The sequence below is a fragment of the Chroicocephalus ridibundus genome, chromosome 16 (genome assembly GCF_963924245.1).
Source record: "Chroicocephalus ridibundus chromosome 16, bChrRid1.1, whole genome shotgun sequence".
Classification (NCBI taxonomy): domain Eukaryota; kingdom Metazoa; phylum Chordata; class Aves; order Charadriiformes; family Laridae; genus Chroicocephalus; species Chroicocephalus ridibundus.
The window spans coordinates 6,808,125-6,834,393 of record NC_086299.1 but is presented as its reverse complement, the minus strand read 5'-3'; the positions used below and the strand labels follow the sequence as shown (position 1 = coordinate 6,834,393).

Here is a 26,269-nt window from a genome sequence, read left to right as displayed (position 1 = left end):
AGTAACTGACTTCAGTGGGAGCTGGATTGGGACCTAAAACAGTGAGTGCAGTGGTGCTGCAATGTCTTTCATCTCAAAGTTGCTGGGTGAAATCCAGACCGTGCTGGTAATGGCTGGGAAGCTGCCAGCTGCTAGTGATGTGGAACAAGTTGGTGAGTCCTTTCTCCAGTTTGTAGGAAGCCACCAGACAAAACAAGTCCCAAGAATAGCCAGCTCAACCCATTCCTGGTTGGGTTCAGGCTGTACCGGCAAAGGAGTAATTTAGGAACTTCCCCTCATGTGGCTCCTGTGGTGTCTGATCTGTGGAGGCCACAATGCTTCTGTGGACATTTATCCTCATGAAATTCCCTAGAAATACTCAACATGCTATAAAAACAGTGTCTGGAACATAGTGCTTTCCCAGATCTGGCCCACTCTCCTGGTGCTTTGATACGCTCATAGCATAACCACAAAACCCATCTTCCGCTTTGATTTCCCTGCCCGTAGCTGCATCTCCTGACTGAATACCTACACTGCAGTGCTCTTTCTTTCAGCTCCTAGAGGTGAAGCGCACTGTGTGAAGAGTAGAGACATCGTCACGTGGGGTACCCCAAGAGCTCAAATTCAATGGATGGCTGAAGCAATGAAGAGACTGACTTTCTAACAACATCCCACTGGGCATGTGAAGCAGTGTGGGAGACTGGACAGTCAATATTTTTCCCAGTTTGAGATCAATTTTGGAAAACGATGATGGGGAAGGAGAGGCAGTCCACTGTGCAGACCATCTGTAGAGCTGTTGAGGCAAGCAGATGCAAGCAAACATATCTCTTCATTCCGCCTGGCTGAGGGAAATGAAAGGAAAGGTGATGCCAGCCTGGATGCAGGTAATACTTTCGCTGTCAGGCTCAAACAGTGCTAGTGGCTTTGTTTTCCAAGGCTTCAGAAAAAGTCATTGATGCCTCAGCTTTTTAGAACTGATCTCCCCTTTGAGATGTGTTTCGTGAAGAGGAACAGTAGCCACAAGGCAGAGTATCTCAGAGTGTCCAGGGCGGATGATAGGCACATGTAGGCAAAACTGGGGGTGCAGTCAGAGAACACGTGCGGGATCTGTTAAAGATCAAACTTCATATGCCTAATTCCTCGCTGCTCTCAGGCGGTTCTGCTTCTAACATTGCTCCTACAGTGCTCTCTGCTGGGGAATGAGAGGCAGAGGCAAACATGGCTGCAAGTATCCTTTAGCCTAAAAGGTAGATAACCCTCACAGGCTAAGGACCAATGTACAAATTTAGCCCATGCATTGCTCCAGTGAATGTATACAGTGTCCTCTGGCCCACCCATACAAACTAGGCCGAACCTGTGCTCTAGGAGTAACTTTCCAGCCAGTGCAGAAGCAGGTGGCATAAATGTCTGGAGCTAGTAACCTGTTGCTGTTCTGGTGGGGTGACAGTGGTCCCCAGGCTTCTCCTGCAGCTTGGAGCACGTTCAGGCTGCCCAGTCAAGACACGCAGCTGGAATCACACGTAACAGAGTCCTTATTGAGCTTGGCAAGAAAATTCGATTAGTGTCTTACTGCTTCTGCTACGCTGCTGTATATGGTAAATGAGGTAAACGGTAAATTTCACTAGAATAATTGATCACCTCGTAAAATGGAAAACCATAAGCTGCTGATCACCCAGCTAGGCTAGCTAGCAAAGGCCCTGCTGACCTTGGATTTGGTGATGGAAGAACACTTCTGTCACTGTAACATATGTCATTTTCAGAAGATGATAATGGTGGTCCGGTGGAAAAAAAGCCCAACACCGCTGTGTGCTCCTAGCCGGTACTTCCACCAGAGGGCCCTGCGGACGTATCTTCACGTTCAGAAGGGCCTCTAGTGTAGATGAGCAATCAGGTGAAATGGTACAGTTTTAATCAAAATAATGATTCCAAACAGTATGGTGTTATGTTACAATAGAGTCCTCCCCTTTAATTAGTATTCTTTGGAGGCAGTGCTGTCCATAAATAGCCTGTAGCTACTTTACTGACACTATATAAACTCTCAATAGCTTGGAACTTGTTCCTAACATTTTTAGTGAGGATGAAGTGGGATATGTGGTTTCATCTCCTGCAGCAGATAAAGAACCAAGCAGAAAAGTGTTCATAGGTAGAGAGTCTTGGTAATTGCCTAAGAAACCTACGTTAGCTGCTGCAATGGGTTAAATTTAACTGAAATCTACAAACATTTAAGTTGCTGGGCTGGGCTGTAGATGCTATGACTGAGGAGGAGTCCGCTCTGCCAATTCTGCTGCCCACAGTCAGACATCTGAATTGCTTCCACATTAATTACAAGAGCTCAAGTACCAAATTTCAATGGCTGCTGCATGTCTCTGTGGCAGTACCAAGGGACATAAAGTGAGTGTAGATGTTTCTCTGAGAGTTGAGTATTTAAAGAAGTCATCATAGGCGTCATTAGTCTCACACAGGGGGCAGACAGGGAGGTGCTGGTCTGCAGTCTGCCCTTATGGCTATTTTCTGTTGCTGCCCATTTTTGCTTTTGTATGGAGCCATAGGATGCAGAGCGTACATTAGAACAAAGTTACAAACAGTTTAAAGTTTGCTGACCTTCGTCTGTCCTACCTCAGCCCAGCCCGCATGGAAACAGAGGAACTGGAAATCGGGCCCTACCGCTTTAACGTTGAGAATTGTAACGTGACCTCCCTCCTGCGTACATAACCCTGCCATGCCAGTCAGTGAACCGACTCCAAATGGCTGTGTTCTGGTCACATCCTTCCCCGCGTCTCAGATCACAGGCAGTCCTGCTAGAAACCCTTGTCCAGAGGGTTTTCTGGGAAGCCGTTTGATGAGTGGCTGTCTTGAGCCTACGCCTCCCGCACACCCCCCGGCATGGGCTGCCACCCAAGACAGGGGCCCTGGCACTTCTCTCCTGCCTGTCAGCTGCTCTTGCTCCTGCCCAGCCCGTCGCCTTACAGAAAAGCCCCGCTGCCCAATTACCAACCGACAGCTGCACGAGATTCTTCAAAGTGCACAGCATAAGGGCAGGGAAAGAGCAAAGGAACGGCAACGGAGTAAAAAAAAAAAGGGGGGAAAGGACACCCACCCCACGTGCACATTCTGAAGGACCCTACATGCTCCAGTTACTTAAACTGATTTTCTTCTCCTTCTTTGTGCCCAGAAGGCACAGCTTCTTCTCTCCTCAACCGCCCTTGCCATAGCAACTTCCCATCCTTTTTCATACAGCTTGCACAACTCTGCCCTGTCAGATCCTGTCAGGATTAGCTTCCCCCACGTCTTTGTGCCCCTAAACCAGCTGACTGATGCTTGAACATACTTGCCTACTTGAACATCTCACCTCATTCCTTTCCCTGCCATATCATAGTCACCCCATCCACTGTTGTCCAGGAAAGCTGATTTCTCCTTCCTTTCCTCTACCCCCTGCTTGAAGCAGGTTTTTTTCTGTCACTCAGGTCAGTCTCCCCATTTCCAGTCTGTAAAAGACTGCCTGGCACCTCCCCAGGCCCTACAGACCCCTTTGAGCTAGGAGCTGTTTTCCTAAATTTGCTGGTGGGCGAGAAATAACCTCCTGCCACTGCATATCTCCCCACAAAGTGTTGTGTTTGTGCACATTCGCACACTGTGAGAAGGGCTGCTTTGCCTCTGTGGAACTGGGAGTGTAAGACTGGGGGTCAAAACTGGTTTTGATGTGTGTGGGGAGGTTTTTTTATTTGGGCATGTGGGAAAACGCTTAGCCAAGTCCTGTCCAACTATGTGTACGTATGTGTAATGGGGCCCTGTGTGTGTGACTGCAAAAGGCTAGTAGCCCTGCCTTTGTGTGTTTGTAGTTTATGTATGTGTGTAAATGAGAATACTTGGCCCAGCTTTCACTGTACACGTATGTGTGTTTATGTGACTCCTTACCCTTTGCAGCATGCGTGTGTACCACTGTTGTGTTGAGCTGGAAGTCTCAGCAGAGGGGTCCTCACAGCCAGAACTGGTGGTGTTGACGTTATCAGGTGCCATAGATGTGTTATCTCAATGCTTATACCTATCTGGAAGTCTTTGTGATAAGGTCAGTGGCTTTTTTTAGCTGGTGAGAGGCACTATAAACAAGGTGGGCCTCCAAAGATCACATGGTGGTTGAATCAATACCTCGAGCAAACAAAAGAGATATGTTAATAGAGTCATCTGCATTCTGATAAACCTGCAACGCCTGCCAGCTCTCTTCTGAGTCATCTCCTCTCCAGATTTTTTTTATTCTTAGATTCATTTGCGTGATCTGTTACACTTTAGAGAAAACTTCATTTATCTCACTGTTTGACAGCGCCAGCATCCTTGATATACTTACAACTCGGAAATCCATATTGCTGCTTGGATTGTGGGTTTATATTCTAGGTTATGACAAAGCGTAACTTTATAGAATCTCAATGATGACTTGGGGTCCTCAGGATCCCAGGATGTGTGGGGACAACATGGTCAGAGCAGTAACTTTGCCTCAGATCCTATTTGCGCTTAATGCTGTATTCATTCCTTAATTTCAGCAAACTCTGTAGACAAGGGATGCCACCACCCTTGTCCACTAGCCTGATTCTGCTTCAGTAGATCATTACTCTTCAGCCATCACACAAGATCACTTAGAGGCAACCAGTCTTTGTAGCACCTTAGGGTTCATCACCATCACCTCAAAAAGAAACAGAAAGGTCTAGAAGGGCTGTTCTTTGGAGAGGGAGTATTCAGGACAGGCACACCCAAACAGCACTGGCCCCAGTGCAGACCCAGGTATTGCTTCTTCTCTTGATTTTTAACCCTTAAGCCATGTTTTTCCTCTGAGTAGGCTGAAGTCTAAATGCTGGGAATGTGCACACCCAAATTTCAAACAGTGCCTAGAAGTATTAGGACTGGGAAATCTGGTTTGTGCCATAAGGCAGGAGTGAAGTTCATGTCTGGATCTGAATTTAAGCTATGAGGCTGTTTGTTCAAGTCAAGGATAATAGAAAACTCGTGTATATGGAAAATATGCAGACCTAGGGTCTTTCTGTAGATTTTAATGTTTTCCTCAGGATTTTAACGTTAATGTTAAAAGCCAGACATTCCTAAATGTCCTGGCTGTGAAATTAACCCACAGCATATAAATTGATGGCATTTATCCTACAGATGAGTGTAAATCACTGCACTGGGCCAAAGTTCTGCCACTGACTTTAGGGGAGTGTAAATTTTAAAAACCTCCTGTCACGTGTCCCTTAAATACAAATACTTCTAAAGATCATTGTTGATCCGCCTCTCAGAAATACTCAGCGGGTCACTTACCCGGCAGCGCAGATGTCTGAGCTTTCCCCCAGGGCGTTCAAAGGACCAGAGGAAAGCTGCATGCTTTGAATATGTAAACAGCACTCGACTTTTTTTCTTGGATTAGTTAAATAACTGAGATATTTCCTCTGTTTTTAATATTAATATAAAAACAGAAGAACCATTCGCATAAAGAATAGCTTGACGTTTCTGGAATTCTTGGGGATTAGGGGGGGAGAAAGACTATTTCTGTACTGCTCACTGGATGCCACCATTCGGACGTGCCAGAGCACAGGCTACAGCACAGCATGATTTTTATGTTTCCGCATGTCCACGTCATTGGCCCGTTTGGCACATCTATGCTCTGCTTGCAGCATCTCAGCTTAAATAAGCTGCCTACCCCATCTGTCCTTGCAGTGCATGGTTCAAGAACACATGGTGAAAGGCCAGGGAGATGTCGCTGCCACAGCTGACAGGATTTCCAGCGATGGAGCCGTGCATGCCTGTGGCTCACATCACCAAGGACCCAGCCTGCGCTTCCTTCTCTCTGTGCCAGCTTACCTTACATCCAACCTGAGGCCAAGTTTACACCTAAAAACGCGGGCCCAAAGCAAACCTGAGCTCTGGCATTGGCTCCTGTTGTGGTTTCAGCTGGGACGGGGTTGACTTTGGTGCTGGCAGCAGGTGCTGTGTTTGGGTTTGGGATGGGAAGTGTGTCAGCGTGCTGGTGGCGGTGGTGGTTGCTGAGTTCTCAAGGGCTGTTCTGCGCCTCACGCCACCCCCCCAGCGATGGGCTGGGGGGCACAGGGAGCTGGGAGGGGACACAGCTTTTGGTCACCCCAACTGGCCAAAGGGATACTCCATGCCCTGGGACGTTACGCTCAGCGTATAGAGCTGGGGGAGAAGAAGGAAGGGGGGACACACTCGGAGTGATGGCGTTTGTCTCCCCGAGGCACCGTTACAGCGATGGAGCTCTGGTTTCCTGGGGATGGCTGAGCACCCGCCTGCCCAGGGGGAGCAGGGAACGAACTCCTTGGTTTGCTTTGCCCTCACGTGCAGCTTTGCCTCTACCCGTTAAACTGTCTTTTATCCCAACCCACGAGTTTCTCCTCGCTTTCACCCTCCGCTCCTCTCCCCCACGAGCCTCCATAGCGCGCCCCGGCGCGACACGGCCGGGGGCGGGGCTGTCCGCCGTGACGTCACGCGCGGCCGTGTGACGCAGCCCGCGCCGCCCGCCGGCGTCACGTGCGCGCCGGGGCCCGGCCTCCGCCTGCGGCTGGCGGAGCCGGCGGCGGCAGCAGCGGCAGGATGGCGGGCGGCCCGCAGGAGAACACGCTGCTGCACCTCTTCGCCGGGGGGTGAGTGCGGCCTCCGCCGCGGCGGAGGAGCTGGGCCGGGTGGCGCGGGGCGAGGGCCCGGCGGGGCGGGCCCCGCTGAGGGGGATTCCCGCCCGGCCGCGGCTGAGGGGCGGCGGGGGTCTGCGGCCTGCCCTCCCCCGGCCTGCAACGGGGGAACGGGCAGTGGGCGACGAGCGCGGCCCTTCCACCCTCGCCCTCACGACGCTGCCTGCCGCCCTTTGAGCAGCCTGGCAACGTTCTTCTCCTCGCTGTCTCTGTGAAGGAGGCCCAGAATTAGCAATTACATCCTTAGGCAGGATGCCTAACAGCCAGGCAGAAAAGCTAAGAAAGGATCACGGTACAGCTTGAGGTCAGCGCTGGGCAGAGTTAGTTGGGCTGCTGTGACATTTAGCTATATATAATTCAAAATATTACATAGCTGCAGCACCCAGCTCGGTTAAATTAAATGCTTTACTCTAAATCCTGCCCTGAATCAAGCAGGGACTGAGGGATGTCATCCAAAAGGCAATGTCCAGGCAGCAGGCTTTATGCTTTTTGATGGAATAGCTTGATTTTTGTAAAGGAACATACCTGTACAACACTTCAATAAGCTCTGCATAGGTGACAGTTAATAGCGGGGGCTGTGTAACTGCCTGATGCATATAATTATACTGAAAAGCAAGTACTGCAAAAAGAGATGGGGGGGGAAAGAGAGTTAGAGAAGGTCGTGATACTTCCAAGTGACACAGCATGCCAGGCCACTTCTTTTAAGTTCTTGCAGGGAGTTGTAAACCTCTTGTTTTTGTTGTGTTAAAATCTTAAAGTAACGACCCCACCCACCTCAACCCGGAATCCAAAAACCCTCCTAAAAAGCATTGTTAATTAACTTATTACAGTAATTGTAATAGGAGTCCAGTAAGATTGTTTTATGGTGGAACTTAAAAATAAATTTTAAAGAATAACCTGCTATGCAGATAGTTAGTGCTGTTGTATGCACTTCTGTCCTTATCAGAAATCATCTTTTGTTTTAATCTTTTTTTAATGGCTTAATAAGTAGTAGAATATTCTGTAGTGCTTGTCAGCTGACAATAGTTAGGAAGCCAACATGAAATCTATTGTTAGTTTAATTCTGTTTAATAGTAGACCATTGTTTCTTCTGTTGCTAAGTAGGAGACTTCAGTCTCCTCTGACACGTCCCTGGAGCAGTAAGTTCATTTAAGATAATATTAAACCCAGCAAAGCTAAGTTTTTTTTCAGAGACACTGCCGCCCTTCTGCTGACTTGGATAGTATGTGTTCTTTGAGTCCTGTCCTTCCCCTGCCTCCCACACTTGCATTAGAGCAATACCTGGAGCCCGTGACAGAAACTGGACCTGAATGCACATATGCAACTGGTTTGGATAGTAACAATGCCTATCCAGAACTCTAGGTGTCCTCACATAGCTCATCAGACTATAAATAAATAGGCATTTTAACCTCATTGGTGTTTTAGTCTAGTATACTGGGTGATCAGCATCTTCCTTACTCATTTAACATACCCTTTACCCTCTCTAAGGTTCCTAGTAAACAGCCATTTTCTACAGCAGGCCTAGTAAGGCACCGGGTCCAATCTGTTCGTGAGAGAGCATGGGAGGGAAGAATGGAAACGCAGCAGGGAATATCCCCCTCACTGCTCTGACATCATAAGATTTATCTATTTCTAAAGCAGCAATGAAAATACAGCAGGGAGGAAAGAGATGGTCTTTTAGGGTCTACAGGCCTTTAAATATTCATTGCTGGACATGATTCTTATTCAGCATATCCTGTTATTTACAGAGACGTATAAGAGTGTACCATCATTTATCTTGCTATGGTGTTACAGAAAGGAAAATGAGACAGCAAATTTAGTCTTCTTGTGCACCAGCCAATGGTAAAGTGTTTGGTCCACTACACGGCCGCCACCATCCAGTTTATTTCAGAGCGGTTCCCTGTCCAAGGCCCTGAACTTCCATATCCTGAATGCGTACATATCTACTAATGCTATTATCTCTTCTTTTCAAGAGAGAGATGCAGACTTCTTACGGCTCACTGGATAGAACAAGAAATTGAACATTGCCCAAGTTGTTAGAACACCTTTCTCTACACATAAGAACTGTAGTAGGAAATACATGATGTGTTTGGAGGGGTGCTGGACCATCCAGAAACACAAATCACATTAGATATGAGGCGCTGTGCCATGTCTGCATTACGCATTGCAGTTCTTAGTAGTGGTAAAGGTAGCCAGCTCAATAAAATCTGATTAAAGGAGCTCAGCTGTGATAATATTTTGCTACATCTTTTACATCACCAAAGGAATTTTGGAATAAATTGTTAGTGTGTTAGTGCTTGAGTAATAGTCTCCGTTCAGGTCCTTCCTCAGTCCTTTAAATATCTTTACCTTTGCACTTCTTTTCAGTGAAACCTATTATAAGAAATGGGTTGTATTATGACATAAAGCTGTTTGCAGAACCAGGATGTTGGGTCAAATTACCCCTCCAGCAGAAGAAAGTGTTGGAAGTTTAGAATACTTTATAAGTTGTGTAAGATGCTAACCTTTGTTCAATTATAAAGGTTTTTTTTCAGATAAAGCACGAGCAACCCGTGCACTTGAAATAATTTTGATAGAGACATTATTGGTATTGTGATAGCTTCCTGTGAAGGTGAGGATGGGGTGCAGTGTCTGCTTAAGAAGATGTAATACAGGATCCTTATGTGTGCACAAGGAAGGCAGGCCAGCCTCGGGTAATCTTAATGGCCAGAAGAGAAGTGTTTAATACTTCAGAGGCTAGGAGTGATGAAACACACTTGAATAAGGTCTTTGGGGAGACCTTATAGCCCCTTCCAGTACTTAAAGGGGGCCTACAGAAAAGGTGGAGAGGGACTCTTTATGGGGCAGTGGGGTGATAGGATGAGGTGTGATGGTTTTAAACTGCAAGAGGGTAGATTTAGGTTGGATATTAGGAAGAAATTGTTTGCTGTGAGGGCGGTGAGCCCCTGGCCCAGGTTGCCCAGAGAAGCTGTGGCTGCCCCATCCCTGGAGGGGTTCAAGGCCAGGTTGGCCGGGGCTTGGAGCAACCTGGGCTGGTGGGAGGTGTCCCTGCCCAGGGCAGGGGGTGGCACTGGGTGGTCTTTAAGGTCCCTTCCAAATGTAACCATTCTATGATTAGAAACTGTTCCCAAGTTGTTGAAAGAAACGGCTTCCTATTAGCCAACTTATTATAAGCAGACTCACTGACTTCCTTTTGTTTCTGTTAGTTCCTTTTAAGGCTTACACTAATAACAGCAAGCCAAAGGGTCTTGGCATTTTGGTGGGAAGATGACTCTGAGGGCAGGGAAGATTTCAGAAGCAGCAAAGAGAATGATGCCTGAGTTGCACAACAGATGTAAGCGTGTTTACAAGTCTGGGTTCCTGCTTCCCTGCAGAAGTCAGTGCAGTTGTTGCTTGTTTTTGTTTGGGAAAAACTGGACTAGGCTGCAGCAGAGGTTACTTCATGTTGTCTTTCCAGCTGGACTAGTACTGTTTACTACAGGGATTTCCTAAGAAGTGGTATTTAGAGGTGCAGTGCCCTGCATAGAACTGGCAAAGAGCAAAAACTGGCAACAACCTTTTTATCTTGATTTCTTATAGGTACTGTGTGTTCTTTAGTAGTTTGGTTCGAACTGCGGGGACTGTTTGTTTGAGTAAAACCACGTTTGTGACATTTTTCTCTCTTGCTATTGAGGCCTAAGTCCATTACTTCCTTGCTCATGTGGCTCTGAAAAGGAATCCTAGGTACCAAAGCTTGCTTAAGCCACCTGTAAAAGAGTTGGAAGCATACTTTAGGAAGGTTGGTGACATGAAGCTGCTTTGAACAGAAGGCATAGTGACATCTGTCTCCATGGGCATAGGTTGATTGATTTGGTTGTGGCCGAGAGGTGTTTGATGCACCTCACCTAAGTGTATGTGTCCGCTATACTGTGCGTGGTCCAGGGCAGCTAGAGTTGATGCTGAGATTGACTGTTCAGACTGCTGCCTAGGTTAGGTTCTCATGTGCACTATGTAATTCACTAACAGTATATTAGCTCAAGGAATGTAGTAAGTGCTTACAGGAATATCTATACCCGATGATAACATTATTAGCTGGAAATTTGTTGAATGCTTAATAACTCAAAATTAATGCATTAGGAACAGTCTGTATTGTTTGAGACTCAATTTCCTATGGCATCTGAGAATGCAGCAGCTTGTTTTGTTTACAGTCTTGATGATGCAGTAGTGAAATATCAAAGCTACAACCTGCGTTGCTGTTTATGCCACGCGTGTCAGGCTAGAGCATACGGCACATTTTAGGAAAACAATGAAATTCCTATTGCAAATACCATCTCATTTAAAACTTACCACACTTGCTGTGAATATACTGCTCACTGTGGGATTTCCTTATTTGCCTTCATGGGCATGATCCTATGTCAGCAACCGGGAAAGCAGATAGTACTCCGCACTGTTAGTGCCATGGTTTAGCTGTATCCCTAGCTGTCCCGCTGAATTCAGTCTTGCAGCTGTGTTCAGGGAGCTCTGCAGGCTTCTGAATCCATCAGAGGGGTCCAGTCAGTAATACCAAATGATTTCCCAAGGTGTATTTTGACATTTAAAGCCATATGTGGTGCTATCCATGAAGCATGAATTGACGTGTACTTGTCAACCTGGTTCTTAGAGTAGCCTGTTGAGTATAGTTGCCAGACTATTTGCACTAATACTTCTTATGTAAGTGTTTCACTTGATTCCTGTCTGTCAAAAATTCACTGTTAAATGTTGAGAGTAGTTGCTGTCCTTTGAGGAGGAAGAGGTAATTTCAAATGCTCACATAGCAAAATGTGTAAGGCTGGGTTGTAAGTTATGATTCCTCTAACCGAGCGTCTCATCATCTTTGCTCATGATCTTGATAAAACCAGTGATACTCTGCTGAAAGATCATGAAAGGTTTGGATGATTTTTTTGGTTTGTTTTTGTTTTGCAGAACTTGGTCTAACATTCACCATTGTGTTGTTAGCGGTATTAAGAATATTGCTTATTGATTAAATCTAAGACAGATGAAGTAAGCCCTACTCTTAATTAAGATTCTTGGCATCTGTATCAATTGTGCTAGTGGGCGCTGAGAGTTTCTTTGAAATGCGAGTCATTGGTGTATCGGGGGTGGACTTTGTAAAGATAGAAACCTGTCAGCAAGAGAAAAATTGGAACCGGTTTTTGAGATTTAAATCCTTGGCATGCTTTTTTAAACAGTGTTTTCTTTTTATGGAAGTAAAATTTTTTTCTGCAGCTCCTAATGTATAGTACATTATATATCTCCATAAACACAAAGTATGTTTAATGTTCTCAAACCAAGAGTTTCCTTAGTTCCTTTGTTTGGACATTACAAAGCAGAGAATTGTATTTTACTGCTCAAGTGGTAATATATGCCTGGCCCATCATGTAACTAGAGGAGGCGTTCAAAGCCTGAAGTGCAAATACTGTTTTTCTGGCAGGAAGTGACAGGCCAAAGCTGATGAATTGTTGGTTGTCTCACTTTGAAGAGGTTTTGTATCTGTGATACATGCAGAGCATAGCTGGGAACCTCTTGTTCCATAATTATGTGCTTGCCATGGGACCTCTTGAAGATCCCCTACCATAGTGTTTTATTTCCGGGGAGGTTTCTATCTTTTGGCCAAGCACAGATTTAGATATTGTTTTGGGATTTTTGCAAGAGGCTAATGCAGTAAGCACTGCTTAACACTTCTGGAACTGTAGTTCTGCACTGATATATCACCCCCCCCAACTCAAACCAGTATGAAGACTGTTTTGCCTTGGTTGCAGGAGAAGATTTTCACAAATGAAATTTATCTGGCTCTGTATCCATAATCTGACTCTTTCAGGGTTCATGGCTGTTTATGTAGCTGAGGAAGGCTGGTTGTTTTTCCTTTCTTCCCAGATGTAGGCATTTGGAACACCCTAGGAATACAAAGTGTTTCTTTTATGCACAGCGTGTTATTTTTCAATGATGTTTCCAGGGAATAGAGCAACACCATTGTATGATGCATATAATTCCCACGTGGAGGAAAATCAGCTCATCTGAAAAAGCTGCCCAATACATCAAAGTCCTTAATTGAACTATCTGCTGTGTATTTATATTTGGGACATAATGTATGCACCCCGTTGACATTCCGAGAATTGCTCTGTTAGATAATGTTTTTTTCTTAAATGTCACACTGACAGCATAAACTCTGAGCTGTTAAAACTGATGATGCAGATATTAACTCATTGTGTTGAATATCAGAGGATTTACATATGCATTACCAGAAGTACTTAAATACTAAAGGCTGAATAAATTAACTGGATTATCAAACTAAAAGGATGAAAGGCAAGGAGTGGGCTAGGAAGGCAAGAAGACAGCTGATGCAGGAGGGAATATGCCAGAGAGGCTAAAAATTGTATGGCAAGATGTCACTCTAGACTGAGCAGCTGGTAGTTCAGAAACAGCAAATGGAGTTTCAGTGTTCTGAATTTATGAATTGTTACTGTGAAAGTATTGTTTTAATGTTCATAAATGTGAAATACAAGAGAGCTGAAGAAGGAGTCCGCAGTAGCGGAGCGTTGATAGATAAATGAGTTGGGCATTAAGGCAATCAAATTCTCTTCATCGAGTTCCTACAGACTTACAATTTCTTTTGAGTATGTTGATTAGTCAGGTGTTAATTATACATACTTGTGTCTGTATTGGATATAAATAGTAGGAAAGGTGGCAATGGGGATCTGCAAGAGGGATCCTCAAAACACTTCCAGCTCCGAATTGTATGAGCTGTGGGACAGGAAAGGTTTTGCTGGAGAAGCTGTTCCCGACCTCTCTTTTTCCCCAAAGATTTAATTTCAGAGAAATGTGAGCAATGTGAGATGCATCTGACAAAACAGAGAAAGGATAAACTGAAGCGATGTCCTCCAGAGCAGTATTGACACAACAGAAGGCTTGTGTCCAAGCCCTTGTTCAGTACACAAAATAATCAGGGGCCTGATAAGGTCTCTGTGAACACTGTTTTTGAGCCAAATAACACAACTTCAGTTGCTGTGTACCTAGTTCCATGAACAACTCTGTGACTTTATTCAACAGTCAAAGCATAAGTGGTTTAAAGGCAAAGCTCTTTCTTTTAGCATCTGTCACTTCGGATGTGTGGATTGTCCCTAATTTAGGTTTTTACCCTTTCAGCTGGCAAGAAGAAGAAGCAAGAACTTAAAGGAGAAACTCATTGAAGCATGCTGTTAAATCATATTGCTAGTCTCAGTGAAAACACAGTTTCTTCTGTTGGATGCATCTGTGTATTTCCTAGTCAATAGGTTCAGTTGTAGTAAATCCTAAGTCCCAATGTCTTTCATTAATAAAATTTAGACATAATGCCTTTTAGCCAACATCAACATTATGTTTAATTGTGGAGTTTGACAGAAGGGACATTCAATTACCAAAGACGAACAGCAGTAGAGAGAGAAATGGTTTGACCAGTCACTTTCCAGATCACTGATTAAAATGAAAGTTAGGACTCGTACACCTTATATGCTTGGCCTGGTGTGCCTTTTCTGAGGCTCAGTCTGCTTACATTAAGATGAGTATATGCCTATTATAGGATCGCTTATTTCTTCTTTATGTATGTATATTTATATATATGCGTGTGTCTATATGTGTATGTATATATGCACACACATATATGTGTGGTTGCGCAGTATTTTATTTTTGTCCTTCTGTTATCAGAGTATGGGAATTCTGTTCTTTAGTAGCCTTTTTGTCTTGTTACTCTGTTTTCCCACCCTCCCTCTCATCCTTGCAGCTTCCTTCCCTCCACCTCCAAAAAAAGTAGTTGATATCCATTGTTTTTAAGAGGGCCTAATTTAGTGTAGTTTTGATATTTCCTACTTCTGTAGACAGCTGTTTTAATCATAAGTACTGAAATGACAAAGAACGATATTCCTGTGTTTTCAGTCTGTAGTGTCCTAATCCCCAGTGGTTTGTTCTCATCTGCCAGCTTCCTGCTTCCCATAAGAAAAATCCATCCAAGGGTATGTCTGTTTTAGGACAACAACCTCTGAAACATGGATGGCTCTGAAGTTTTTACAGGCAGAATTCCAAGTCCTGGCAGAACATGGGACAAGCAGATGGTTAGTCAGGGATTTTTTGTTAGTGCTGGGTATCATCTTTGTGTTTACTGGTCTCATCACTACACATGATCATTGTAAGAGTTCCTCAACCTTCCCTCCCCAGGGCTTGGGAACAGTCTCTTTTGCCTAATGCCAAGGCTGCCCTGCTTTCTAAGAACTTGTCCACGATGTGGAGCAACTGGAGACAAGTCTTCAGAGTTTATTTATAGGCCATGCTGTGATTTGGCACATCTGTGCAGCTACTTTTTCCTGACTGTGTCTTCTGTTTAAATTGTATTTTACAGATGCGGAGGAACAGTTGGTGCCATCTTTACGTGTCCCTTAGAGGTAATAAAGACTAGGCTCCAGTCTTCAAAGCTAGCCTTCCGGGCTGTCTACTACCCACAAGTCCAGCTGGGGACCATCAGTGGTGAAGGAATGGTCAGGCCAACATCTGTATCACCTGGGCTCTTCAGTGTTCTCAAGTGAGTACTGCTCCTCCTGTCATTCAGTACTGCTTGACACCAGTGATCTGAGTTTCAATTCCTCTGTGTAAACATGGAATGCAGATTTTGCTCCAGACTTGCCCTGGAAGGGTTCATGTCAGTTGGGCTTCTGCCTTCAGCAGTAGCAAGATAAATTATTCTTTTAAAAACACATTAAGTATTCAGGATTCCTGAGCATTCCTTTGAACTTCCAGAGAAATTTGTTTCCACCACTTAGAAACTTTCCAAAGTGATTTAAGTGTCTGGAAGTGTTATTTTTAAAATTGTCTCTTCACATTTAGGCTTTTTGGTAGTTACGACTTCGTAGGGATCCATACACAGGACGTACTGTAAACTCTTAATGTGCCTTAGCTTGTGGGAACTATCACAAAAATACTCCAGATGAAAGGGCTTTTTCTCAACACTAAGAAGTGTCATCTTTGTCTCTTATTGGGAATAATCATGTTTACTGTCTCCTTTGAGTGTTGGAACAGGTAATCCTTACTAGCTGGGGCCAGTTCCTGGCAAATGATTGAACTACTGAATAAGCCATATATGCTGTCTTCTTCTTGGAGCCATTCCCAGTTTGCTTTGAGTAGCTAGTAGAGATATTTGTTGCTGTTGCTTCCCATGCTATTTACATGCTTGATGGAGGGAATTTTTAATTCCTCTCTTGAAGCACTCTTCTCTTTGGAGTGTCGTATAACAGTGAGAGCCTGTAGCCTTTCTCTCACCTTAGTGGACCAGCATTGTAACAAGATTTCTGATTCTCTGCACTTAGTGATGCATGTCAGCCCCTGATCTGTCTTTGAAGCTGGCCCTGCTTTGAGCATGAGTTTGAACGAGATGACCTCCAGAATTCTGCGTTCCCATATATTTTAAGTTATGCGTGTCTGCACTCTTGTGTGGATGACCTATAACTGAAATTTATGGGAGTGGGGGAAAAGCACTTTTTGCAAAAGCAGTCTCACTGAAATATAATGTCTAATTGGGGTCTTGGAAGCTTTTATCTTCTCCTCAGCTGTAGCTGACTTAATGAGCTCTCCTCTGTTTGCTCTTAGATGTTGTCTTTGCCAATTATTATTATGCATCAATCCTGTCTACACCTGTGTTACTTACAATCTCTGTTAAAAGCCTTCCGTGTGGTTCAGACTGCAGCAGGTGATGCTCCAGCTGTTCCCTTTTCAAATGTGTATTCATAAAGAGGAGTAATTGTGGAATCATCTAGCTCGCAAGTGCTGAATAGTTTTACCAGCAACTCTAAAGTCCAAATCTCTTCTACTGGATATCATATTAAAGCAGCATAAACTTATGGTTCAGATCTCATGCAAATGGCTTGAGTTTATTTGGATCATTGGGCACCCCAGGGCGATGCAGAGAGCTCCTGTTTAGATCAGGTGTCAGGAATGCCAAAGAAAAGAGTGGCGAGGAAAGCACGCTGAATGGTTCTGTGCTCGGCAGGCGGCGGGGAGATGCTGGTTTATGTAACAGTACAGTGCTAATTCTGATTCTCTGCAGAGCTGTCTGGCTAGAGTCATTCTGGGACAGGAGTTTCTGTGCTGTAAACAGTGCTGCTTTCCCCTGCCAGGCATTTCTTTGTCTATTCAGAGGTGAGTCTAGAGCAAGTCGTGACTGAAAAATGTAAGGTAGTGCCAGTTGCCTTTGATTTTCATCTTCTTTCCCTTGCTGTCTTTTCGCCTTGCAGCATGGGACTTCAGGCAGCTGTAGCTAAAGGAAGTGAAAACTTCAAGGCACAAGTTTCTGAATTCATCCTCTTGGCCCATCTTTTTCTGGGGTTGTCTTTTTTTTTTTCTTTTAGGGAGAGATGGTTTAAAATTGGGTCAACCTTTTAATATATTTATTAAGCTCATTAAATTTGATAACTATGATTTTGATTTTATTTCACTTCAGGAATTGCTCAGCTGCATGTATTACCGAGTTTTGAACCTGCTTACTTCAGAGGATTGAGAAGGGAGAGCAGAATATTTATGCTGCTATTCCCTTGCAGGCAGCATCTATGAAGAACAGATAATGCTATTGATTATGATCTTTCTGATAAAATACAAATGTCTGAAGAAAGAAGAGAAGTTAGGTCTCTTGCTTTTACTCTTCCATCCCTTTCTCAGTGGTGGTCATGCATTGCCAAACTGCATATGACTTGGGCTCTCTGGTTTGGGAAAATTGTATGGCTAAAGAAGCAGCCATTAGAGTCCTACATATAAACTTGCTCTGTAAGATTTAAAGGTGTTGAGCGTGAAAGCCCCTTAACTGCTGTAAATAGAAAGTAAGTAGGTACTCGGGAGGGCAGGTTAAGCCTGCAGCTGAATAGAAAGTGCTCCAGAAGGACATGCTGTTTTTGTCTAATCCATTTAAGATTCTGATGAGTCACCCCAGCTGGAATCTGCAGTCGTGACTGTTAAGTGACAAAGAACAAGTAGTTGGTGGATCTGTCTCCTTGGAGACACTCAGCCCTGGAGTTTACACAAAAAGTTTAACTCTGCTGCAGAAAAAGTGTTTCAGAAGCTCCTGTAACATCTTCTGTCTAATGAGTTTGGTTTTGGAATCTGGGCGGAACATTCTCAGCAGTGCTAATGACCTAGAAAGCAAATTCTGAAAATTGGCAGTTCCAACAGGTGCTTGTGAACTACCCATGGAGCCTGGTGTTACCTGGATGTTCTTGCATGGTTTTCACATGGTGAGTTCAGTTAAGAGGGCTGCTGTCTAGCAGACTGTGCACTGAAATCACAGTGATTACTGGACCCTGCCTGGCTTTCAGTGGTAAATACTTGGCTGTTTACTAGTGTTTGGCTGTTGTTTTAGTCCGTGCAAATATGTCTGCTGTTAGTGGTGCAAGGAATTTGTAAGACAAGTCTTTTTTAATGAGGTGCTTCAGAACTTGGCAGCTGCTGGGGAAGCTGTCCAAACAGCTGATCTTCAGAGAAGTCCTAGCCCAGCGTGCCTTCTACGGTGTGAGGGAAGATGGGTGGAAATGGCTTTGGAAACCTGGGCGGTAGCAATTGCAGAACTGCAACAAAGCATCATTTTGTGATCTTCCTGCTTTAGACCTGCTCATGAAGTCCAGTCCTGACAGTGATTCACAGCAGTACCTCTGTAGTTGGAGTTTATTTGGGAAAGATGATGTGAACTCTTCTCAATGCCCTCAAAACCAGATATCCCTGAACTACCTGGGGAGGCATAGCTTGTAGTATGGTTGCCACATTCAGCTTTCACTCTGGGGAAGAAACACGTAACTAGGTAATTGTGAAAGGGGAAAGGATTTCTGTTCTTCTTGTCTCTATACAGGAAGCAAACTCCTGAATTGCTTAGATAAGAGGATGCCAAAAATACTCTCTGTTCATCAGAGTCAACTATCGTTGGATTCTCCATGAAACTTTAATTCAATTCCTGACAGCTCTCAAAGAATGGAAATTATAACCTTGTGCCATGTGACACACATTTGCTTGTAGTATACTGAAGTTTTATGGTATAGTGGTTTTTATTCAGTAGTGTGTAATTCTGCTAATTTTCAACTATATTATGCAGCTTAAAAGCTAATATCTTCAGAAATCATACTTATTGCTTTTGTACAGTTCTTTTGACTGATTGTCTGACGGAACAAGAAGCATAACTTTTAACCCAAATACTATCCTTTTTTTTTCCTGTTTGTTTTTATTTTAAGGTCAATTCTGGAAAAAGAAGGACCAAGGTCACTCTTCCGAGGGCTGGGTCCAAACTTGGTTGGAGTTGCACCATCAAGGTAAATAGTTAAACTATTGCTAAAAGACACGTTTAAGGCAACAACCCAAATGTTGCAGTGCATTTGTGATTCAAAAGAATAGGTCATGAAGTTATCCTATTTGGAAACTAAGATTTGTGCATGTATACTGCATAGTATACATACCAAGGAATAATTCTGAAAATCTGCTTTACACTTTACACTGGAAGGTGCAGATTAAATAAGGCACTTAAATTCCAAGTCATTGCAAGAGCCTCTTACCATATGCTTGACAAAGAAGAGAAAAGTAGTGCAGAAAAATCTATAGGATTAATATTTGCATTTTTCTGATATGATCTGCTACTTCCCTGTGAATGCATAACTGTGTTTGCCAAATACTGAGTTGGAGCTAGACGCCAGGGGAGAGGAGTCTGGTCTTTGATTGCCTAAATTCTTCTGAAATGAAAAACCACACCTGAGGGGGAAAGACTTGCATTGCTGCCACATAACCCTGAAGAGGTGGGTGAGTGGGTGTCCCACCCCACCCCTTTTTTTTTTTTTTAAACAGCAACAATAAAAGTAGCTACAAAGTTTGTTTGTATTTGGAAGTCTTATAGGCACCTAAATGGTTTCCACGTGTACCTGTGACTGTCCCATTTTTGGCAGGGTTGAAGATCTTTGTGCCTAGCAAATGTTAAAACTTGTTAGCAATCAGAAAATTGGCAGATGTTCTCTGCCTGAAAAAAAGGAACATGAAAAGCAGTGTACTCCCTCTCTGGCTGCTTGCCTAGTAGGTAGGATGTTCCCTCTGGAAGTGGGGAATCCTGTTTCTGTAGGGGTAATTTTTGCAGCAGGGATCTGAATCCAGGACCACCTGCTCTTTCATGCAACTCGCTTATGCTATCTTAATTGTAGCCACCAATTCTTCCTAGCAGTTCACTTCAAGGAGCTGTGATCTGAACGCATTTGGTTCGTACAGCTTCTTTCTCATCGTATTGACTGCTGCAGATCATCTGAGCTTCTAATGTACTTATGGTGCTGAACAAGTTTATGGAAAACATAGGCTCTAAGGGGGGAAAGTGACAATCCCAAGCTGGTGGAGATACTCAATCTAACTTGCTTTGTCTGCAAGACCATGTTGACTCCTATCTCAGAGTTGGTCTGGAAGTAAAATATTTCTACCCTTGAGGGTGTCAATTCAGATAGTGGCACTGTAGTGTAAGGAGAACAAAAGATAACCACCCCAACCCTGTGTCCTTGTAAATGGAAGCAGTCATGTGGAGGCCTCCTTGGAGAGAAAGGGTTTTTTTGGGGGGGGGAATAGTAATGTGTCTAATTTCATGTTGTGTATACTACATTGCGTTTCTTCTCTCTCTCTTTTTTTTTTTTTTTCCCCACAGAGCTGTCTATTTTGCATGCTACTCAAAAGCCAAAGAGCGATTTAATGGCATTTTTGTGCCCAACAGCAACATTGTGCACATTTGTTCTGCAGGTTCTGCCGGTATGTATTTGTAATTCATCTTCCGTATGGTCTGCAGCAATACCCCAGTGTCCAGTCCCTCACCAATAGCAGGCAATACATGCATTGGTATCTGCGTGGCTCTGAGGTGCACCTTTATTTTTAAAGCATTTATTCCAACCTGTTCGTGCTACAAGACTTCTTCTTTCCCTCTCAGTAGTTAGGAAACAAGTAGAATGAATCATGAGGTGGGGACTGGACTTTCAGCGTGTCTGTACAGGACGTGGGGACTGGATTTCAGTGTGTCTGTACAGGACCTAGGCTAATAGACCAGTCTTGGCTGACAGCTCTGGGTAATTGAATGAATACAGAGGCCAGTATGTGGTGCATTCTGAAAATGTACACTTAGGTTGAGGCTGTGTATGCCAGAAAACATTAGAACCTATTGCAAGGTATAGAAAGGTATTCTTTTTAAGAAATATATCCAGCCATGATCTCCACAAAAGGGTGAGTTCAGGAGAGGTGGCTGAGTTCATGAGACAATACTGTTGTTCAAAGGCACTCCTAATGAGCCAAAGTTCAGAGACTATTTAAAAATAAAGTCTGTGAGGCTGGAAACATCCTGTTCTCTCAGAAACAAACAGACAAAAGGACTTAGCAAGCTTGCTTTGGAGACTGTTAAGGAACACACTCTCTGAAGAGCTTAAGTTGGTATTTTGTAGCATTACTAAAAAAGCAAATCTGCTCTTCTGTAGCATCTGGCTTAAAAGCCAAATGTCGATGTCATCCAAGGAGTTTATAATAAAGGTATTGAATATGTTTGTTACGTAATTTAGTTATAGGAAACCTTGAGTACCTTTTCAGAAAGTAATTCTCAAGTATTTCAGGAGGTAGAGAAGAGGAATGTAGGACTTTGCAGAACAGCCTAATGGAGACATGCATCTGTGTATGGTTTGTGTGTGTTGGTCAAACTGGCAGTTGCCTGCTTGTGCAGTGCAAGCCTGCGGCTCCTAATTTCTGAGCCTTACTGGATGTGAACACTGCCTGAAGTAACAAGGCAGTTTGACTGAAGGCATGCTGGTGGAGCTGGAAATCCACTTGCTTTGGCCTTAGCAGAGATTTGTGCCAGCATATCCAATAGATAATGCAGTGATGCTCTTTTGCCTCAGCACTTCCTATAGGTCTAATAGTAACTTTGTGAATGAGTTATAGTAGTATTATTTCTCTTGTGTGCGAACAGACTTGACATGTCTATGATTTGCCCACATTCATTGTTGAGGGAGGTCTTAAAAAAATTGCTGAAGCAGATGAAACTGGTATAGACACGTGTTTGGGTGTCTTTTTAATTAAGATTTTTCAATAAGAACACTCGAAACTATATACCACATATTGCAGCTGTAGAACACTGCATAATGGCATGACCTGATGCCCTTGTCTCTGCCCTTGTTGAGTGTTATGGGTAGTATTTTAAAATTTAACTTTTGGAGGAAGCTAAAGACAGACTCACACAGTTTGATCCCAGGAATTTGCTAGCTCCTAACTTGCCTTGTCTACAGAGGAACTGTTTTCCTTTTCAGCATTTTTAAATATTTCTAGATTGTTGTTTACTAACTTGGGATGAACTTTTTTCTGACCGTAATGCTATGGTAATGTCTCCAAATTTAAGAAAAAAATATTAGTAAACACCAGCAAACTTTTGATACTGTTTTAGCCAAATTGTTTTAGGATGTTGTATTTTTCCTACCAGGATGGGTAAAATAGTTTGGTTTTTGTTTGTAGGAAAATACTGCAGAAAAGCTCCACTAGTTCAAGCTTTAGTAACCAGAGTGATCATTAAAAACAGTCTTTCCCAAACTAACCCCCTAGTTATGGGTGGATTCTGTTAATGAGATGGCTCAATGGCACCACCTAGAGCCTTGGGGAAAACAAAAGACACGTGTGTGTTCCCCACAGGTTTCCTTTTATCTGTTGTTCTAAAGCCCAGTCAGTAAGTAAGGTGTCTTGTCTACAGCAGTCTTCAGGAACATGAAGTACATATTAAAATAGGTGCAAAAAGGAAGAATCCTTTAAGAAATTCCAAGGCCATTGGTTGCCACCTCCTGAAGTTTACCATGAGATGGTTCTCAGGCAAGAGAGAGATTGTATGCTGAGCACCGCCTGTCTTTTGAAACCTCTCGATAGAGCTGGTAACAAGAACTGTCTCACTGCACGGTGTATGAAGTTCATGTTTGCCATGGCAATACACCGGCCTGGATTCAGATATACTTTTGGTTTTCTTTTCTCTTTTTCAGCCTTTATCACAAATTCCCTGATGAATCCTATATGGATGGTGAAAACCAGAATGCAACTAGAGCGGAAGTAAGTAACTGATTGCGGGAGATTGGATGCCCCTGATTAAGGGAGCCTCTGGAAAACCGAACTTCCATGTTTTGACTCATGGCTCTTTGTACTTCAGTAGATCTTGCCCAGTTGTTTCCCTGACTCTCAGTTCCACCTTTCAAGCCACCATACTTCTGCCTGGTCTAACTAAAGGTTAAGGTTCTGTGTGTCCTACTTCAGATTGATGCACAGTTACTGTTGAGAAGGATGTGGAAATTGCCTTGCGTGCGGAGTTCGGTTCAGTTTCTGGTTTCACTGTAAATCTTAAGGAAAGTTGTGCATGGCATTAATTTTCTCTCAGGTTCCTGCTTACAGAATCTTCTGTGCTTCAGGGGTTGGTGTTGAGGATAAATATATTAAGGACTGAGATGCTTTGGTACAACAATAATAGAAGCTATGAGAAGGTCAGAGGAGCTCTTGTGGGAGGCTGAGCATGAGCTTGCAGTTTGTGGCCCCTTTGGCAACATCACTGGTGCTGGTCCTAGATCATACAGAGGTGTGTGTTACTGCAACAGACCAAGGGTACGGCCACAGCTAAGTAGCTGTGAACAGAAAGGGGGGTGGGTTTAAATTGTAATGAAGCCACATTAGTTTAGTTTCATAAAACATTCTAGAGGCAATAAGAATCTGTTGCAGTGATTTAATGTTCTTTTGGTTCCTTCAGCACTGTATTACTGTTAACCATACCTCCTGAAGACAGAGAGGGAATTTGACAGTAATATCTTTTAGTTGAGTGATCCACAGTCACTGGTGGAGATCAGAGCAATGAGGGACTCTGCTAGCAATGTGACTGATTAGAATGGAAATTCTCTCCTGCAAGGACACGTTAGGTCAGATAAGAAGGATCCTTTAAGGCACCACAACTTATAAATAATTTATAAGACTTAATTCCAGCACTTCATAGGGTGGCACCTTTGAACTGAGCGCTGCCTCTTAAAATGAAGGATCATTTCTCATGTAGCAGACCTCTGTCTCTTGGCCTGATGAAGATGGCTGTAAATGGAATTACTAGTTTAACACAAAGCAGCGTCTCTCCAGTGCTTATTGTCTCTTAAAGCATTGGTGTGAACTGTGACAGACTGGATAGAACTTGAGCTGAAAGAATTATTATGAGCGTGTATTAGTGAATTAGCAAAGCCAGGTTTGCACTCCTAGCATGATAGTCCTGCTCTGTGCAGCTTTCCTAGAAGATTTTTGGGGTAAAACTTAGCAGAGAACCATTTCTGTAGTTATAAAAACTATTGAAAGCCATGAGTCTTTTTAAATATTAATTCTTTTTCTGGACTCATTATATGCTCTGTTCTGTTTGTTTTTTAGAGTCAGAGGTTCAAAACCAATGAATGCTTTGCAGTGTGCTAGATATGTTTACCAGACAGAAGGTATCCGCGGCTTTTATAGGGGCCTGACTGCTTCCTATGCTGGGATTTCTGAGACCATTATCTGCTTTGCTATTTATGAAAGTTTAAAAAAGCACTTAAAGGAAGTCCAACTGCCCCCTTCTCCTCCTAATGGGACCGAAAGGAACTCCACAAACTTCTTTGGACTGATGTTTGCTGCTGCTGTTTCCAAGGGCTGTGCCTCTTGTATTGCTTATCCACATGGTACGTTAACTTTTTATTTATGATTGCAGTAGAACAGCTGTTGCCTGTAATCCAAGATGAAAGATGGGGCTTAGGGCTGTAAAATCCATAATTGTTTGAATGGCCAAATGCATGGTACTGTGGCATGTACAGTATGCATTGGCACTTTCAGTACTGGTCCCACCATTCACAGTTAGACACATAGCTGGCGATTGGGACTTCCTATTTTAAAAACAACTCAAAAAAATGCCAAAAAGAAATTGAATGCCTAATGCTTCTGTTCTCGCCAGTAGCCTCATCTACCTGAGTACCCACAGCCTCTGGGATTTTGTGATCAAGTGGTGGGAAACACTTGTGGGCTGAGCAGTGTTACTCTTTTTGGGTAGACATGAATGTTATCATGGTTAGATAGAAAGAGCAATATTGATTATGTGAGCATCAGTGAAGCATTTAGTTCTATAGTAGCTCAAATGAGCAAGTAACCCATTTATTCCATGTGATAGGGAACTTATCTTTAACTTTGCTTCCTGCCTGAAAGGCAACGTGTACAGGATTCCATGGCTGAAAGTACTGGCAGGCAATTGGTACAGGAAGGTTTTCATGTCCCTGGGTTTTGTATACTCTTCCCTGGTAATGGCATGTTTCTCAATGAGAAAGTTTAAGTCTTGTTAACTTTGGGATCTGATTTTCTTTTCTGCAGAGGTCATACGGACACGGCTGCGAGAAGAAGGCACTAAATACAAGGCTTTCATTCAGACAGCACGTCTGGTAGCACGTGAAGAAGGCTACCTCGCCTTCTATAGAGGACTCTTTGCCCAACTCATCCGGCAGATACCAAACACAGCCATTGTGTTGTCCACCTATGAGTTAATTGTGTATCTGTTAGAAGACCATGCAAAGTAGCAGAGCCAAGACTCCTGTTACAGACTGTAGACCAATTTCTTCGTTGAACAAATAGTCCTTTAAGAGACTGATGCAGGTGGCAGTGCTGGTGGAAAAACTACAAGTCTTTGACCACCTGCTGGATATTTCCTTTTGGATTCATGCTTTCTGAAAGGTCTTGAGTCATTAACGTTAATAGTTAATTATAACCTTTTTTTAACTTAATGATAATTAAACTGCTACTAAATTAAATTACACTATTTAATTTATGTTTGTCCTTTTCCTTAAGAACAGCTATATGTGGTCAAGGAATGTACCTCATACTATCAAGTGATCTCTTGGACTGATGTTCATTAAAACTATTAAAACAGGAGAAGTACTTGTTTGGAAATTTGAAATTGTCTTACTACAACTGGAGTGGTTTCACATTTTAGCGCTGTAATAGCCTAATGCCCAAATAACTTTGAGAGTTCTGGTTTATTCAAGGTGCATCATTCATTGCTGTGTGAACATCCTGGAGTGTTCCAAGTAGGACAGTCTTGTAGTACGTTTCTCCATTTTGATGGTATGAAATACGCACACCAGAACCTCTTAGAAAAGCCACTTACACTGGCAATATTGCAGGAATATTATAGTGGGAGGCTTTTAGTAAAAATTTACTTACAGTACTGTATGCACCTATGCATTTGGGATACATGCTTATGTGTGTAAACAGATCTGTCATGACTTGGCTTTTAGACTTTGCTTTTGTGAAGGACAGAGCATAAGGACAGTCTGACTGTGGCCTGGCTGCCCTGCGGAAATTCCAGGAGATGCGGTAACCTGGTCGTGTATCCCAACCTCAGCCTTTTTTTGGAGTTTTTTTTGTGTTATGTTTTCCTTATGCTTCAGTGCTAGGGGTCTGGAGAGTAGAAGAGAGGATAAGATAGGTCCCAAACACTATAGACTATAAATGCAGTTCTGGATTCTGCTTTGCGATACTCAGAAATTTGTCCCTCTTGATTTGTGTCCTTGTAGAGCAGTGCT

General features: G+C 43.4%; 1 protein-coding gene across 1 annotated transcript; it reads left to right on the top strand.

Moving 5' to 3' along the window:
- The first annotated feature begins 6,480 nt into the window (after positions 1–6,480).
- SLC25A33 (solute carrier family 25 member 33) lies at positions 6,481–25,647 on the top strand. Its single transcript, XM_063353894.1, has 7 exons — positions 6,481–6,617; positions 15,049–15,228; positions 18,908–18,985; positions 20,344–20,444; positions 22,694–22,760; positions 24,099–24,382; positions 25,062–25,647. The coding sequence occupies exons 1-7, from the start codon at positions 6,568–6,570 to the stop codon at positions 25,262–25,264; spliced, it is 963 nt and encodes a 320-aa protein (XP_063209964.1). The 5' UTR covers positions 6,481–6,567; the 3' UTR covers positions 25,265–25,647.
- The last annotated feature ends 622 nt before the right edge of the window (positions 25,648–26,269 follow it).

Coding starts and splice junctions, on each gene's coding strand:
- SLC25A33 (XM_063353894.1), top strand. CDS start 6,568: ATGGCGGGCGGCCCGCAGGAGAACACGCTGCTGCACCTCTTCGCCGGG. Junction 18,986..20,343: donor GTTGGAGTTGCACCATCAAG/GTAAATAGTTAA, acceptor TTTTCCCCACAG/AGCTGTCTATTTTGCATGCT. Junction 20,445..22,693: donor TTGTTCTGCAGGTTCTGCCG/GTATGTATTTGT, acceptor TCTCTTTTTCAG/CCTTTATCACAAATTCCCTG.